This window comes from Sceloporus undulatus, chromosome 8, assembly GCF_019175285.1.
Source record: "Sceloporus undulatus isolate JIND9_A2432 ecotype Alabama chromosome 8, SceUnd_v1.1, whole genome shotgun sequence".
Taxonomy (NCBI): Eukaryota; Metazoa; Chordata; class Lepidosauria; order Squamata; family Phrynosomatidae; genus Sceloporus; species Sceloporus undulatus.
The window spans coordinates 22,944,848-22,962,125 of record NC_056529.1 but is presented as its reverse complement, the minus strand read 5'-3'; the positions used below and the strand labels follow the sequence as shown (position 1 = coordinate 22,962,125).

Here is a 17,278-nt window from a genome sequence, read left to right as displayed (position 1 = left end):
TTCTGACATGGCAGCTGATTCCCTGAGGCCTGAGGGTGAGGTAAAGGGTTGACAGAGGAAATAGGAATCCATGTCATGTTCCATACCCAGAAAGAGGCGGCAGTGGGAATGACCACCAGAGTCTGGGATCTTGCTCTTGCACATGGTACAACATGCAGAGACCCCTTTGGGCCCTCAAGCTCCTATGGGGACAATTCTGAAGTCATCAGTTGACTGATGTGGGCAGTGAAGTTCTTCTGAAGAAAGAAAAATACAGACAAAGCCAAAAGCTCCAAGAAGAAAAGAGTAACAAATGAAAGGTCTGAATGGAGTGATTGACAGGTGCCCCATTGGAGTATTACCTATGTGGGGCAGAAGGGTTGTGGGGTGTCCATCAAAAGGAGATTATTCAGCTCTAGAAGGTTCTGAATGCTGTACTGCGCATTTCTGTGACTCACAGAGATCACAAAGAAGAGCTACTGATTTCTACTGCTCTAGGTTCAAATGGTGACACCTGCCTGCTTACTAGAGCCAGGTGTCATGGTCCCCAGCCCAGAAGGCTTACTGTCTCAAACAGACAGAGAGAGGCAGATGGAGGGTGATTCCAAGGCCCACCTGTCCTCTTGTCCCCGGTTCCAAAGGCAGAAACATCAAAGGATGTCCCATGAGTTCCTGCATTTAAAATGATAAACAAAAGATGCAACTGGAGGCTCTCTGAACAAGGTGCAGGAAGCCTGCTTAACCAGCGTGAACCGTACCGACAATGAGCAACAACTGTTGGATTAATTATATGTGTAATTAGCATCCCCTCTCAAGAGGATTGGCTTTTTTGCTTCACGAAACACTTCCAGCTGTGGGTTGTTTTTTTTTTTGGGGGGGGGGGGGGGGGAGAAGAGTAATGATCTTATTCTTGCATCCCAGACAAAGTCAAAGGATCTTTGGAGCATCATCCTGGTCCTTGCATCACCCAAAGGGACAAAGGATAAAGGGGGAAAGCCCAGCAAATCATGAGGCCACAAGCCAAGTCTCCAGCAGGACAGAAGCAACATCCAAGCTCTGCTGCAATGGAAATGGGTCGCAGCTCAAACATTGATGTGAAGCCTGGCCCAAGGCCACTGATCCCTGGGATAAGCCCCACGGTACCTGAGGAAGACGCCTGAGAACAGCGGGGCTGCTTGGGAAGAGGAAAGGGTGCAAGACGTCAGCAGATGCACCAAGCTACCAACTGAGCCAGAGAGGCCAAAGCCAGGGCAAACTGGTTTGTTGGGGAGCAGAGCTGGCCCAGCTTTCTTGGAGAAAAACCAAGAATACACATTTTAATTTCAGGGAAGGGAAACCACAAAGACAGTAGTGGACTCTCTGAAGAGGACGATATGGGAAAAGGAAAGCCTGCTTCTCAGCAACCCAAGACTGGGAAACCAGGTCAGCAGAAAGATCGCTCAAGTGAGAACCATGTACAGAGAGCGCTAATGTCACTACAGTTCCTGTTCTCCCTGCTGGAAAGCTCTAGATGAACAACTTAATGGAAGACACAAGGGAGCATCAAGCGACCGCTCCCTGCTGCCCAGATGAAGGCATCCAACCATGAATGTAGAAAGGGAAGCAACATGTTGTGCCAGAAGAGCCACCACCTTTCCACATGCAGCCTCAGCATTCAACAGCAGCAAGAAGTGGAGCTTTGGATTCCAGGTTGGGAATCACAGAGCCAGGAAACTAGCACAACGCCCTGTATACCTGCCACCTCCAAAAGCCAGTCTGGTAAATGACGTGGGGGCTGCACAGTCTCAAGAAGTTTCAAGAATAAATTAACAAACCAGTTGGGAAACCAAAGAACAGGAAGAGATTGGGTAAGCCCTAAGTACAACATGAGGAGCACCCATCAAAGCCCCCACCAATCTGGCATGGCAGGGCATGGCATCCTCCAACATCACCTGAACTCCAGCAATTAACAAGTGCAGAGCTATTATCAAGAGATTTTTATTTAATGACATGGGAGCCTCACAAACATTTCTGATTTACTCAGATACTTTAGGGGATTAGCTAGATGGGCCTTCCTTTCTTCTACCAGGCAAACACAGTTGAGTCTTGCATTTCTTTACCTTTCTTCATCCAGATGGCCCAAAGCACCTGCCTGACCTCTGTTCCTTCTGTGCCAGCTAGGAATGATGTGGGTGGCATTTGCAGGGGCCTTGCCAGTGCCATGGGGCACTCTCAATAGTAGTGGGGCCCACAAGGCCATCTCCAGCTCCTGGACAGTCCCTTTCATGCACGTCTGGCACCTGGCACCAGAGTGCACACAGTGCACAGAAGCCAAGGAATTGCAACTCGAGGGTGAAATGGCAAAAAGGCAGAGCAAGGAGGATTGCAAGCATGATAAGCCTCACGCTTTCTCACCCAGGCAGCATCTGGAGAGGATTTTCTCTAACAGAGAGGCAAGAACTCGATTACATCCAGTTAACTGCACTCTAAACTGATTATGCATGTGCCAGGCTAATGGATTATATTAGCAAGAGAAAAAACAACATCCCACCAATGTACCACGCAAGGTCTGGAGAGAAAAGAAGCAGCTCCTGGACGGTCCTCTGGCTCCCAGTGACGGAAGCCTGAGCACAGAGGACAGAGAGGGGGTCTGGTTGCCCTGCAACTCCTGGGTCCATGCAGGTGTCCTGTCAATGGAGGCCAATGCTTTCACCGATCAGGGCCTCCAGGAAGGTTGGACTACTGCCCAGTGCAGAAGCCGAGCTGAGGGAGCTAAGCCTGCAAGCTGGGTATTTTGGCTATCACTTTAATGGAGCAAGGAACTTGCCTCCTCTTTGCTAAGGGACAAACAGGGTGAGGTGGCAGTTTGTATATGTGGAGGACACAGAGATGGCATTTATATTTGGGGGAGGGATGGAGCAATTCTCAATAGGCAAGTGATGAGCAAGGCAGAAGCAGCAGCAGCAGCCGCTCACTAGAAGGCCGCATTGTGCTGGGCCACAGGAGCAGCTGCAGCCAGACTCTGCTGACCCTCTGGACACAGACAAGAGGTTCACCAGGAGAAGCTTTTCCAGCAGAGACTGGCCAAGTTCCCCTCCAGGGCCAGGGCCTGGTTCACTAGCCAGACTGGGAGGACTGGGAGTCTCATCAGCACACATGGGAGCAAAGCTGTGCTAGACCAGATGCTTGACAATGCTTTATTCTCTTCTGCTGAAGCTTCAGCAGATGGTACCCAGCCATGGGCACCACAACCGGCACAGATACAGGAGGGTTGTTGTTTTTTTTGGCGAAAGGGACCAAAAGCGCACCTGCCACCAATGCCTGCAAGCAACATCAGGAGGACAGTTTGCTTCAGGAACAGGAGGAGGAGGAGGGATGGAGGAAGGTAAACATGTAGAATGGAAAACTGAAGAAAACAGACGCTGAAAGCAAGACAGACAACATGCGTAAGTGAGTGGAAGGTACATGAAGTGAAGCTGCTTAGATTTATGGCAATTTGTACCTGATTGTTCATACTAAAGCCATTATGGGATGATTAGAGAAAAAGGTGAAGCTTTAAGTCCAGGGAAAATCAATAGAAACGTCTGGAGCAATTCTGCTGTGCGAGTGAAAGGACTATTTACTGTATGCAGAGCTTCTTGTTCCCAGCCTACAAAGATGCAGTCAAAGGGGGGGGGGGCAAGAGAGCAGGAATTTGAAGCCAAAAAAGTGGGCAAAGAAAGGGGCACTCAGGGTCTACAAGAGGAGGCGAATTACTCAACTGCCACCAGGGTCCCAAATGCCCACTCACTGTGTCCCCATAGACCAGAGTTAAACAGTAGTACACACATAGTAGAGGGATGGCATGTGCAAGGCATGAAGGGCTCTGCACCATGGAGGCCCATCTGGAATCCAGCAAGGAAGATAAGGAGACCCACTCAGTCCTCTGGCCAAGCTACTCTGCCTCTGCTGCCTGCCCCTGGAGTGGCATGAATCTCAGGTGGCATATGTTCAGGGGAAAGGCCACCCACCCCACAGCCCCAGTATGGGAGAAAAGAGGACTGCCTTACCTTGTAGAGCTTCAGGCTGGCCTCATGCCTGGAGTTCACAGTGTGCAGCCGCAGCTTCTCCAGGCTGTTGGTGTAATAGTCACAGGCATTGCACTTCAGGTGCACCGGGTTCCCAATGGCCACGCACTTGAGCCTCCACTCGTTGGCCTTGCCCCCCTCCTTGATGTGTGCCACCAGCTGGAACTTCTGCACATGTTTGTCCGTCTTGCAGTGGAGCTGGAAGTTGGCCTTGAGCTGCGTGTTGTAGCGGCACAACCTGCACTGGTAAGAATCCCCCATGACGGCCTTCCACTCGTCCTCTGGTAGGCTGCGCTCCATGTTCATGTGCAGCCCCAGCAGGTCCAAATTGTCTGTGGTGAACCTGTTGCACACAGCGCACTGGAAGAGCTTCAGTGAGGGGTCGTTGGTCTGTGTGAAGGTCTCCCCCAGGTTCATGAGCTCCTCAGACACCAGCTGCCCACCCCCGAGACGCATGTCCAGGGGGATCTCTCCTCCCACTGTACAGAAAAAGAAGACAGGCAGTCAGAAGGGCTCTGCAGAAGCAAAGCCAGGAGGGAAGAAGGCGGCCTCTCAGCAGCGCTTCAGGGCCAAAGAGGTGCCTTAGAGACTCTGGGCCAAATGTGCTCCCTGGGACTTAGAGGGGTGAAGGCATGGGCCACAAAGGGGAGGGTGGCGGGGAAGGAAACACGGCTCCCGGCCCCCATTTTGTTCCAAGGCCTGAAATGAAACCATGGAACATCTGGATAAGAGCTGAAAAGGCAGGGCACATTTTCCCTTTCCTCCCTAGGAGTGAAACAGGCTACTTTAAAAAGAACAGGTATGAAAAAGAACGCTATTCCCAGGTCATACTGTCAAAGTTAGTATTGGATCCAAGAAAGTAACATGAGTGATTAACACCAGATTACTAAACAAAAAAAATATTCTCAACACAATGTTGGAAAAGTGCTTTCAGAAATACTACAGAGAGGTAAAAAACATCTTCAAGTATTTGTTCTCATCTAGAAGTCCCACCAAAGACATTACAATCAAACATGGCACTCTCCATCTTCTCTTTCCACTGGCCTCAGACCTCTCCATCTGGGACACCAAGTTAAATTAAAGTGACAAAATGCCTAAAAATGTCACACACACACACACACACACACACACACACAGAGAGAGAGAGAGAGAGAGAGAGAGAGATCAAGGAAGAAGATATACTGTACAGAGGTCCCCAAAAGCTCACTTCAATCCACATGTTCCTTGTACTTTTAGAAAAGCATGAAGCTCAAACAGAAAGTTTGGGAACAGAAGCAACTGATCTTTCAGACATTCACTCTGGTTCAGATGAACAGACCAAGTTGCAGCAGTCCTTCTCAAGAATATATCCTCTTAGACAGAGTGGGATATAAATTTAATAAGTGCAAGACAGTTAATGCTGCCTACTGTGATGGTTGCACTTGCAATGTGATGCTACTAAGCCTTGTGTTTTGGGGAGGAACCCTTGCCAAGCTTCCCTTCGCAGCAGTGAGGACAGGACTGCCTAGCCTACCATGATAGTAGTCCAGAGATTTCATAAAAATGAACTAAACATCCAGAGTTATTGTTATTCCTGAATCACATTAAAGGCCTGTTATTTTCTCAACACTTGTACACATTTGTAATATGCCTATATGACCACACTATGTTCTATATACCATTTCTAAGCACAGTTAATACATTATTCCTTCTGTTTATTGCAACATTAATGGTTTCTGTTTTCAGGTTTCTCTCATTCCTGTTTTCTCAGCTTGCAGAATGTATGATCCATTTAGTACATTGCAAACCAGCAGTTCCACCTCTGACCTTATGCATATTTGTAATTTATGTCTGAATAAAAATCAATGTATTTCTACTTTTACATTTAAGATATTGTACCAAGTTACCATTTTATGCACTCAGTTATACATAAAGTTGGAAAGTACACTTGGGACAACAAATATTGCATAGCTTTTAGTGTCCCCCTCAAAGTTTTCTTCCAGAGCGTGAAGATCTCCTCCAATTGTTGTAGTCTGGAGGACCACTTAAATCCTCTCAGTTGTTACTGCTCTGCACCACAGAACATGTGCTGTGGATTTCCTAGAGCGTTGTGCAGGGATCTGGTGTGAAGCATCACTAGTATTCTGCTATCATCCAGATCTTCAATGGAGTTAGATAAAACGGCGCTGAATAACTGGGATCTGCCTGGATGAAAGCTACTCAAATAACAAACCGAAGCTAGGAGCCATAGGAGACCAGAAACAGACCAGTGCAAGTCAGAACAAACCATGGTTCAGGAAGATTAATGACGATTTGGTGTGATGCGGCATTCATAAACCACAGGCTGCTGCATGGGGGAAATGGCAGCGAAGCAAAGAGGAGCAGAGCATCATTTGCCAGCTGGAAGCTCTCACTACAGCTCAGGTCGTAAACTATGATTCATGCAAACCATGATTTTGTGTGTCACTCATTTGTTGAGGCAGGAACAAGGCAAGCAAGTAGGCCAGAAGGGAGGAGGTAGGGAATGCAGTTCTCTAGTTGCACTCTCCAGCCAGCCGAGAAAGTCCTTGGGTTGGAAGGAGAGCAAACAGAAAAGAGTCCACCTTGTCCCAAGCCCCTGTGGACTCCAACAGAGAGGACAATAGCCTGACCATTGGACCCGACCCTTGTCCTTCCATGGGCTAGTCTCCATCTCAACCTCTCCTCTTTGAAATGGGGATGAGCAGCCTACCCTTACAGAGAGATGAAGCGTGGCGTGTACAGTACACTAAAATGGCAGCAGAGAACCAAGGAGGGACTGTAAGTGAACGTGCAATAAAACAAATATCCCCCCCCAACATTGGTACAGCCTCCTATACAATGATTACATTCATAGGCATCTTACAGACCGAGAGACACATGCACACAAAGTGCTCTATCTCAATTGGTCCCATGTGAGGAAAAACATCATCTGCTTAGACCAATGTTTCTCAAGCTTTTTACCCTACAGGGACCTTTGAAATAATTTTCTGGTCTCAGGGAATGTCTACATAAAAAGACATTATATCTACAGTTCCAAAAGAAGTGTTTATCTTTTGCACAAACATGATTTCCTGTGGTCCCTGGCTGAGAAATCCTAGCTTTGACTATTGGGAGTTTGCATGGGAGTTTGCCCTTGCAAACTCATTTTGTGCGCTCAAGTCGGTTGCCTGCCTTCTCCCTCTGGCCACTTCCAGTCTTCCTTGCCCAGATCCTTTTAGCCCTCTAAATCCCTTTTCTTCTACAGCAGCTACAGTCACTCCATTCTCAAGGCCTAAGCAAAAGTAATCCCCGCTGAACCATGGAGTTTGCAATGTCTTATTTTTAAAAAACAAACAAACCAACAACACTCGAATATACCAAATAACAAGTGGACCCTCCACAGATCTCTTGGACAAGAGACTATGCATATGCAAAGACCGTATATGCAGCTTTCTGGAAAGGCTGCCACCTACAAAAGGAGGATATTTCAAAATTTCAAAGACAACAAGAACAGCCTCTCTCTTCTGCATCCAGCGCTTAGATTAGTGAACGAAATATCATATGCATTATTTATCTCTCCCTCTCTCTCATTCTCTCCCCCATCCATTCCTCAGCATTATTTTTAGAGCAGGTCATACCAATATTCACTGGTTCACACAAAGCAAGGATAAGCCCTTCCATGGCTCCCAATGTGCATGCGTCAGGTGATGTGAAGAAAGCAGGCTGCATACCAGGACAACGTTGTACCAGTGACCCTATGCCCCCTCAGCCCTTCTGTCCAGTTGCAGCCAGCACAGAGTCCAAGCCAGCCAGCAGCTCCTATGCCCTGCCGCTCTGCCAGGCGCTACTCCATTAAGGCTCTTGCATTAGGCCTGCCCTTTCAACACACTTAGAGGAGGAGGAGGAGGAGGAGGAGGAGAAGGAAATAATTTGCTCATAAGTCAGGCTCAGGGAAGGCTGTCTTGAGAAGACCCCTGTGACTGCCTTGGGCACACCAGCAAAGGTCTTCAAGAGATGCTCCATCTGCTCCAAGCAGTGTTTTCAATGCACACATTTCAGCAAAAGCCCTCCCCATAAACAGACCACTTGATTTATTTTTCAATGAACACATAAACAGCTAGCCCACTGGCCATGCAGATGAAGAACTCATAGGATATGCGAACCTTTCAGTCAGGCCCACTGAAAACACTTTTCCCAAGCACATCTGGAGCTAGACATTACATTACCACAATCACTAAGGTCACTAAGATGAATTGTGGAACCAAACATGGGCATTTCTAGCCATGGTCTTGTGCTAGGAACCACCTAAGCTCACCCTAAGAAACAAAGGAGCCACAGTCTGGCCTCCTGGCCTTCGCACAGCAACCTGGCTTCAGAAATAGGGCATCGTGCCGCCAAAGGACCTACAGTGCAAACCTGCCTGGGAAATTCCCTTTACAGAAACAAAGATGAGGGTTCTCTCTTTTTTTCTCTCACCACATTCAGGTAAAAAATGAAGGTAAACGCTGCTATACTGATACTAACAATATGGCAACAGCATGATGCAGGTAATCATTAACATGGTGAGACTTAAGTCAACTTGCATTTTTGATGACTGTTAAAGAGAAGAGAGCTTCGTCCATTTTAACATTTTAGATTTCCAGCCAGTAGCAAAAAATCTGCCTTCCCTGTCTTTTCACAGTGATAGAAGTTAAAGAAGCTAGAACCAACCAATAAACCTGGATGTGAAGGACAGACAAGGTCCCAGGGTATCTACAAAGAAGGTCTTCCTCCTTGGACATCTCCTTTTTCACCCATCTAGCCTTGCCTCCCCTTTGCAGCAGCTTTCACCAGGCCACCAGAGCTGACCACCAGAGCTACCACATCCTTCCTTCCTCAACATACTCTTGTCCTTCATGAAGGCACAGACATTTTTAGAAGAGGCAGGCGGCTGCTGAAGGCCCCTGAAAACAGACAACGCTCCCAGGCTTCAGAAAAAGCAGAGATTCAATGTCATGTCCTGCTCTCTCTTTAGCTCTAAAGGTTGAGCCCCCACAACTGCCTCTGCCCATTTCCAAGAGAGGAATGGCTGCAAACCCGCTCTAAGAGAGAGCAAGCCAAGGGTCTCTAGTGTGGGGCACATTGTCCTCACCTGAAGGCAAGTCCTGAACCTCCTTAGCATGTGCCCACAGAAGCCAAGAGGGCTCCTGAGCAGGGAAAAGCCCCACAAGCGCACCTGGACAGCCCCCTCCCCAAAGTGCATGCTTCCCTGTCCAGACCCACCCAGAGACCCCGGCACAAAGAAAGGTCACCTCACCCAGAGACGGGGCCAGGGAGGCAATGGCGTTGCTGGGATCCAGTTGGAAGCCGCCCATCAAGAAGGGCCCCTCGGAGGCCGTGCTGTCCATCTTCAGGTTGGGCAGGGCCATGTTCTGTGCCAGGTAGTACTGGTACAGCTCTGCCTCGGCAGGGAGGCTGCCTAGGCCCAGGTGGCGGTTGTGCTGCATTTGGCTCATGTTCTGCTGAAGCAGCATCATGTTGTGCATGTGCTTCTCACTGGTCATGTGGATGCGGAGGTTCCTGGCAACATTGGTCTCATAGTCACACACCTCACACCGCCAGGTAGGTTTGCTTTTTGGTTTGGTGGGGGAGGGGGTCCCACAGCTGCTCCCAATATTTGCTGCTGCAGCTGCGGCAGCGGCAGCAGCGGCGGCGGCAGCTGCGGCGGCAGCTCCAGCATTGTGGCTGAAAACTTGCTCCCCACCCCCGTTTTGCAGGTTTTGCATGTTGTTGAGATGCTTGTCAGACTGCATATGAATACTGAGGTTGCCTTTGGTAGTAGTGGAGTAGTTACAAACCTCGCAGCGGAAAGGCTTGTAACCACAGGTGTAGCTCTCACCCCGTGCGAGCCGCGGGTGAGGCTGCCCGCTTTTGCAGTAGCTGCAGGTGCCCCCGGGCTCTGGGTGCTTCTCCTTCATATGGGCCTCCAGCGTCTGCTGGTACTTGTAGTGCCAGTTGCACTTGGGGCACTTGAGCGTCTTGCATGAGTTCCGTGAGTGCATCATGGTCATGTGGCCGCCAAGCGAGCGCGAGGAGCCAAGGACGGTGTCGCACTTGGGGCACTCCACGCCACTCCCCGAGGGGCACTCCCCACCCGCCAGCTCACAGAGGGGCCCCAAGTGCTGGTGATGGGCCGTACAGACCCCGTCCTCGCCCTCGAGGCTCTCATTTGGTTCTGTTAGTGAAGCATTGTCTTTATTGGCACTTTCTTCGCTGAAGTCCAGCCTCCGGCTGCCCTCACTGCCTTCACTGTTAAAGCTTAAACAATTCCTCCTGTTTGTACCATCAAAGACAAAGGAAGAAGCAGAATTAGAACTAGAAGAAGCTGTGCCCCGGGACATCGTCTGAAGCACGTTAGGCATTAAGGGAGAAATGCTTTGGTTTGAGAGAGCAAGGTCCTTTGGGCTGCAGCCACCGCCTGAAACAGACCCAGACTCTTCGGGAGGCCTCTCCTCCAGGTCGTCCTCCAGCTCGCTTGCAAACAGCCCTTTGCACCCTTCCTCTTCCTCCTCCTCCTCTTCCTCCTCCTCCATCTCCTCCTCCTCCCCATCCTCCTCCTCCTCCCCATCCCCATCCTCCTCCTCCTCCTCTTCCTCCTCCTCCTCCTCCATCTCCTCCTCATCCATGTCCATCTCCTCCCCAGCTGGCTCTGCTTTCTCTGAGAGGCTGTCCTGGTCAACAAGGTCTTGCTTCTCATGCTCTACTACTACTACTACCCCGCCAGGGTCCTTCCCTTCCGAAGAGCCAGGGGGGCTCGAAACCAGTGGGCCCAGGGGCACTGAGGTAATTGGTGTCTTCAAAGCTGAACTGGTTAGCCCTCCGAGGTTCAAGAGGCCTGGCTGCGGTGCTTCGACTCCACCGGCAGCCCCCATCTGGGCACCCTCCTCCCCTTCCACACGGATCCCACTGAACTTGCCATAGAAACTGTGTCCAGGGCCTATGAGGTTAGCGGTGGAGACTAAAGGGCGTGGAAAGTTTTTGGTTTTTGGTTCCAGAAAGCTTACAAGGGGTTCTTTGTCTTTGCCTATCCCTTGAATGAGTGCGGAGATGTTCTTATTGCTAAGAATTTTCCGCTCCTCCTCACTCAGAGTCATTCGGTGGTCGTGCACCGCGTGGGTCACGAACGAACGGACGTACCCAAAGGAGAGTTTGCACAAGAAACACATCAGGATGGGCTTCCGCTTCCCATACAGCACAAAACTATCGAATTTGGACAGGTCCACATTGTTGGGAACATCTTTGGATACACAGGAGCTTTTGGCAGAACCGTCGCTGTTCAGGTAATCCTTGTTGCTTTTGTGGCGCACATCAAAAACGCGGAAGCTGTGCAGGACAGGGCTGACCCCTGCCAGGGCTGAGGTATTTGGGAAGGCATGGTCTGAGCCCTCAAACCACTTCCCAAAGGATGAGGCTATGTGGAAAGTGTTGATGATCTGTGGGTAGACGGGCGTAGTGGCGGCGGCTTCGCCTGGCTTGCTTCCCGCGCCGGGGAGAGAGTTCATAAAAAGGGAGGGCAGCGTCCCACCGCTGGTGCCGGTGCCAGCCCCACAGGAGCCCCCACTCTGGACCAGCTGGCTGAGGCTTTCGACAATGTATGCTGAACCGTCCGGCTGGTAGACAATCTCCCCAGCCAGGTTCTCCACGTCGCTCTCGTCTTCTCCTTCCTCGCCAGTCTCGCTCTCGCAGTGCACCTGCAGTGGGATGAGGGGCTGGGCGCCAGGGCAGTGGTGCTCCATGTAGCTCTGCAAGCTGGCGAAGGAGGCCAAGCACTCGTTGCAGCCGACCTCCTTGCTGGCTGGCTCAGCGCTGGCGGCCCTTTCTGGGGAGGACTCTCGGAAAGAAGCCCGCCGGCTGTCTAGGGCCCCGTGGTTCTCCACCGCAGAGGGCTCCATGTTAGCGGCTGTGCTGGGGAGGTGCAGGCCACCGACTTCACTCCATTGCTGGTGCTGAGAGAGAGCACACCCATTGTCCTTCCCCAAGATGACCGGCGAGTCACAGCCTTCCATGGCATGGCCTGCATGGAGCGTTCATGGCCCCCAGTACGGCTTGGACCTACAAGCAGAGAAAAAGAGGAGAGGGGAGAGAGAGAAAGAGGAGAGGCAGGTCAGTCAGGAATAAGCACAGACCGCATGTCCACACAGAGCAGTCACAACATGCACAGGTTCAGCTTGCCCAAAGGAGCAGCTATGGCCTGCTGCTAAGCCTGGAAAACACAGAGGGAGGAAAGCAGGGGTGAGCAAGGCAAAGGAGAAGGGAAGAGTCACTGGGAAAGACCCTCCTCATCCCAGCACCAAAAGCACCTCTGCATCCCAAACCACTTCTCAGCCTTTGCCCTAAAAGTGGGGTGTGGGGGGCTACTGCTGAAGTGCTGGCTTTCTCTCCTGGCCATGCCAAACCACCCTCTGTCCTGCTTACGCTGGACAGGGATGAACCCGAGATGGCTCCCAGCTCCTGAGGACACAGTAAGGAGGCTAATGTGTCATTGCACTGAGCTCCTATGGCTGCTGCTACTGCAAGGTGGTTCCACCCTCAGGATGATGGAGAGCCAGCACAAGAGCATGTTGTGCCACAGTCCCTGCAGGCAAGGGCTTCTTGGGCTACAACAGGAGCCAACCCTGAGATTGTCTTTGTTTCTCCACTGGCAATCCCACCACCTGCACCCAGATAAACAATTCAGCCAAGCCAAGCTCAAGAGATGCATTCACGGGGCTGCTGCCACCATACAAGCAGAAGACCATGCATGGAAAGTGCTGCAGCTCCCAGTTCATTCGGTTCCACAGGACACCTTCTGAAGCCATGCAATGGCCATGGCATCCCTGTCTATAGACGTCTGTGGAAGAGAAGAGGGTGGCATGGAGGCAGTAACCAAACAGGGGTGGAAAGAGGTATGTGTCCTCAGTAGGATTTGGGCAGGGCCATGCAGTCATGGAGCACCAACTTGGCCAGAGCTGCTGACCAGCTTGCCTCAGCCGTTCCCTGCTTTGGGGCTGCATGGAGGCTGGAGCCAAAGCAAGCAGGAAAGTCGCTAGAGGAGGCTGTGATCCCAAAGTGTGACACCAGCTTCCCTTTCACCGCTGCCAGTCTCTCTCCCAGCCTACTCCTCCTGCGAATGCACACACCTGTGTGCCCTAATCTTCCCAAGCACTTCAGGGGACTCAACATCTCATGGGATGAGAAGGCCTTGCATGGTAACAACTCCCCCCCCCCCCCACATGGCCCTAGGTCTCAGCCAGGCAAGGCAAGCACTTTTCTGGCAGCCCACTCTCTGAAGACCGGAGGCAAATGGGCAGCTTGGAGGTCTGCCCAACAAGATCCTTGAAAGTGACAGGTCTTCTGAGGGCAGAGTCCCTGTCTCCAGGTCCTGGCCATACATGCCACTTCTCTGCAGTTGTGTCCTGCCTCTAATCTCAGTGGACCCAAAAGCTTAGGAGACCCTTACATGGATTTCCTGCTTTCTGTGAGCTCTGTGCAGAAGGTTCAGCTAAAAGCTTGTACAAGGGTAGGTGACAGCAAGACCCCAGGCCAACAATGACCATGATGGCCAAGATGGAAGGCCAAGAGGAGACAAATCTGGTGCTGCCTGGACAAGCGTGGCTGTGAGAAACCCCCACCTGATTGGCTGTGAGCGGCCTGACTGACAGTCTGGACCAGAAGGGTTGGCAGAGCTGATGGGGTGGGAGGGTTAACAGCCTGATTGTAAAATCAATCTCATAAATGCTTGGTAAGTTACAGGAACAAGCGGGAAGAGAAGGCTGCGATTGATAAAGGACTGCAGCTTTGATGCTGCACTAGGGACTTGTTTATTGACAGGAAAACCAATCTCCTCTGCAGGGCAGGCCAGGCCAGAGAAACCGGCAATGACTTCCCAATTAATTGGTGGGCTTTTTGGCCTCCCAGCTGCCCTCTATCTTGCTCCCCATAGTCAGCCAAGCAAGCAAGGAAACAGGGCATGCAAAGGCTCCCTTCCATCAGTCCAGCCTTCTTGGTTGCCAAGGCTCTGCAACCGGCCAGAGCCAAATATTCTGCCCCAGAAATGGTGCCTCCTTTCAGAGGGCTTTTGCAGCCATCCCGTTTGGGTTGCCAAATCTTTAGGGGCCATGGGTTGCCTTGCAAGCCTCATGAACCCTCTCAAGCCAAAATGGAGACTGTGCATCTGGGCTGAGCTCAGGCTTAAGACTGCAGAGGAGGTCCAACTTTCACCTCCGCATCCAGTGCTAATTCCTCTTCCTCCACCAGTCAGTCATTAGGAAAAGGTAGCTCTTACTTAAGGAGTCAGAAGTCAACTAGTTAGGTCGATCATGGCACTGTCTGTAAACATGTTTTCCTGTAAAATCAATGGCCTTCGGTTAGAGAGAGCACTGCCTGGGAACCTGAAGCCATGCTCTCCCCTCCTCCTGCCCTTGGGCTCCTACTCTCACAGCCTCATTTCACATTTAAAGAGCTCTACCTGGACCCCATTCTACGGGACAATTATTGACTGGTCTCAGATATCCTCTTTTTAGGGCAAGGTATTAGAGCCCATGGTGGCCTCCCAGCTCCAGAGGTGTCTGGAGGAGATGGACTATCTGGATCCATTTCAATCTGGCTTCAGGCCCAGTTATGGGAGGAAGACAGCTTTGGTCACTTTGGTGGATGTCCTATGCTGGGAACTGGACCAGGGGAGTGTGGGTCTGTTGGTTCTGCTGGACCTCTTAGCAGCCCTCAATACCACCGTCTGTGGCATCCTTCTAGCCTGCCTTGCCAGGATGGGACTTAGAGGCACTGTTTTACAGCAGTTTTGTTCCTTCCCAGAGGGGGAACCCCTAAAGAGGTGTTGGGGGACTCCTGTTTGACTTCTTGGCTGCTGGCCTTTGGGGTCCCCTCAGGTTTCAGTTCTGCTCCCCCTGCTATTCAATGTCTCCATGAAACTTCTGGGAAAGACTGTCCAGGGTTTTAGGGTCAGACTCTTTCCCACCTAATTCTAATGAAGCTATTTCTGTCCTAAACTGATGCCTGGTGAAAGAGACTGTTTGGTCCTGAATGAGGTACAGATAAAGGTGGGCTCAGTCCACAGAGTGGTTTTGCCTTTGGGAGCTTGGAGCCTACCGCTGCTATGTTTTCCAGAGCTTGGGCAAGTTCCTTTAGACCAGTAATGTATCGAAACCTTTGTAATTGCCATTCTTGCAGGCTAGAACAAATAATTTCCCCATCTTCCTCCTTGCTGTGAGTTCTACAATCTGCCATATTCACTGACTTATTCAGTGCTAAAAATGAATGTACTTTTTGGGATAGAAAGTGGCATTTAGCACATCTGGAGAGTACTAGATTGGAGAGGGTTGCTCTTTACGCTTACCAATGAGTAGATCACAGGGAACTCTGTGAGACGTGTGCCTCTGATCAGACAGGCCTGGGATGGCTCTTTCCCTTCCATGAGCAACAACACTTTCGGTCCCCAATGAAGGACAGGGGGCTTATTGGAAGGGCTCAAGCCACAGCTCCCCTCCTTGCAGGCAAGACGTGGCAGTTTTGCAGCAAAGACCCTTAGAGGGAAACCAAACCCTCCTCTGCTTTGCCGGTAAGAGCAACCATGGCCCCTAAGTGGGGTCAAACCCCATGAAGCCAGCTCTGCACCAGAAACTGCTAGAGGCTGGGCGTGTGCGCCTTCCTCAGCAATGCTATTTCCAGCACAGACATCCACTCAGACTGGAACTGAAAGCAGCCAGCCCAGCCAGCTCTACAGGGAACACACATTAACCTCTATGCTGTGGTTGCAACAAGGGTCAAGCAGCTTTGGGAAGCGGCCGGAGGGCAGGGAAGCAAAGGACCACAGCGGGCCTGGAAGGAAGGAAGGAACGGTTCTCCCTCCCCAGTATGGACCATTATGCCCCCTCTGACCCCAGTTTCCCCTGGCCTGGAAAAGGAAGGTCTTGGGTAGTGCCAGCCAAAGGCAGGGCAAGGGGTCCAGGTCAGCTAGAGGCTGCCCATTCTCCAGGCTGAGTGGCAGGAAAAAGCCCAGGATCCAGGGGGCTATGGGTCCTATGGTGAGGTGGCCACCTGGAAGGGGGATTTCCTTCAAGCATGGAGAAGCCGCTCATGCAGAGGACCTGCTGCCAGCCACAGCTGGAACTGGACAGCTGATAACACAACCAAGGCCCGACGCACAGCAAGGCCCTCGGATCTCCAGGCAGCCCCTCTGGGGAAAACAGATCTCCAAGCCCAGGAGGGCCCCTGGTTGCAAAGGAGGGAGCCCAGCTTCCATGCCTAGGCCAGGCCTGGAAGACTCTTTCCTCATCCCAGTAAACAGATGCCCCATTCAATAGGTGATTCAGGCCTAAGGGGCAAAGAGAAAAGAGCTGCTTTTCTCCGGGAACTGAAATGCCAGGCTCCCAATGCTCTCCATCCAGCAGAAACAAACTTGGGGCGAGCACGGCTCCACAACGGTAGTTGCACCAAGAAAATTCAGAGCCAGCCAAGAGACCAGAAGTCTCAGGGCCACACCGCCTACATGCACCCACTCACCCATCCAACGGACAGACTGCTTGCGTACAGCCGGGTGCCCCCCCCAAACAACTACAGTTGCCACCAAATTGGCACACCTTCGTGCAGAAGAAGGTGGTGGTCTTTAGCTTGGAAAAACACACAAGAGAGGGAGGCAGAGTGTTGCAAGGACAGAGTGTTATGCAAAATTGGGAAGTGCATGGATAACATCTGCTGCTTCCACAGATGATGAGCATTCGGATGTTATCCTTGACTCCACGGGACACAAAACCAACTCAACACTAACTGCCACAAGTTGGACCATTGGCCTCTGGCTTAAGACTCTTTTTTCCGAAGGACCAGGAACACCCACGGAAGTCCTCCAGCCCTTATTCGCCCAAAGAGCAGAACCTCCCACTGCCTTTAAGTGCTTCTGAAAACAAACTGTTCATGCCTTTCAATAGTGGGTACGAAACAAAATGTGCACTTCAAGGCACCCATACATGTCTATTAACAATTAAAAAAAAACTGTTTGGTTTCGGATCTTGATTTTCAAAGGTAAAATCCTGTCATTGTCTAATATGAATAATATAACATACAGTAATTAGCTTCATCTTTGACACAGTATAAATTCTGCTCTGGTTATTTCTTATTTTGTATACAATACAGCAAAAAACCAAAAAATCACTACTTTGCCGTAGAAAAGTCATGCCAGCTTGTCTAAAGAGAATTAAAGTGGCTTTGTAAAATGCAACATTATGGAAAAGGGTGAAAATATG

General features: G+C 50.8%; 1 protein-coding gene across 2 annotated transcripts in view; it reads right to left on the bottom strand.

Moving 5' to 3' along the window:
* Positions 1-17,278, bottom strand: part of ZFHX3 (zinc finger homeobox 3) — a 102,169-nt gene that overhangs the window by 50,509 nt on the left and 34,382 nt on the right. Inside the window, exons 1-3 of one of the 2 annotated variants that reach the window (XM_042437399.1) lie at positions 14,244-15,326; positions 9,301-12,095; positions 4,008-4,504 (exon numbers count right to left, since the gene is read on the bottom strand). In XM_042437399.1, the coding sequence (XP_042293333.1) occupies positions 4,008-4,504; positions 9,301-12,049 (3,246 nt within the window). In that variant the 5' untranslated portion in view covers positions 12,050-12,095; positions 14,244-15,326. Of the gene's footprint in view, positions 1-4,007; positions 4,505-9,300; positions 12,096-14,243; positions 15,327-17,278 lie in introns of those variants that run through there. The other variant, XM_042437398.1, reaches the window with a different exon arrangement.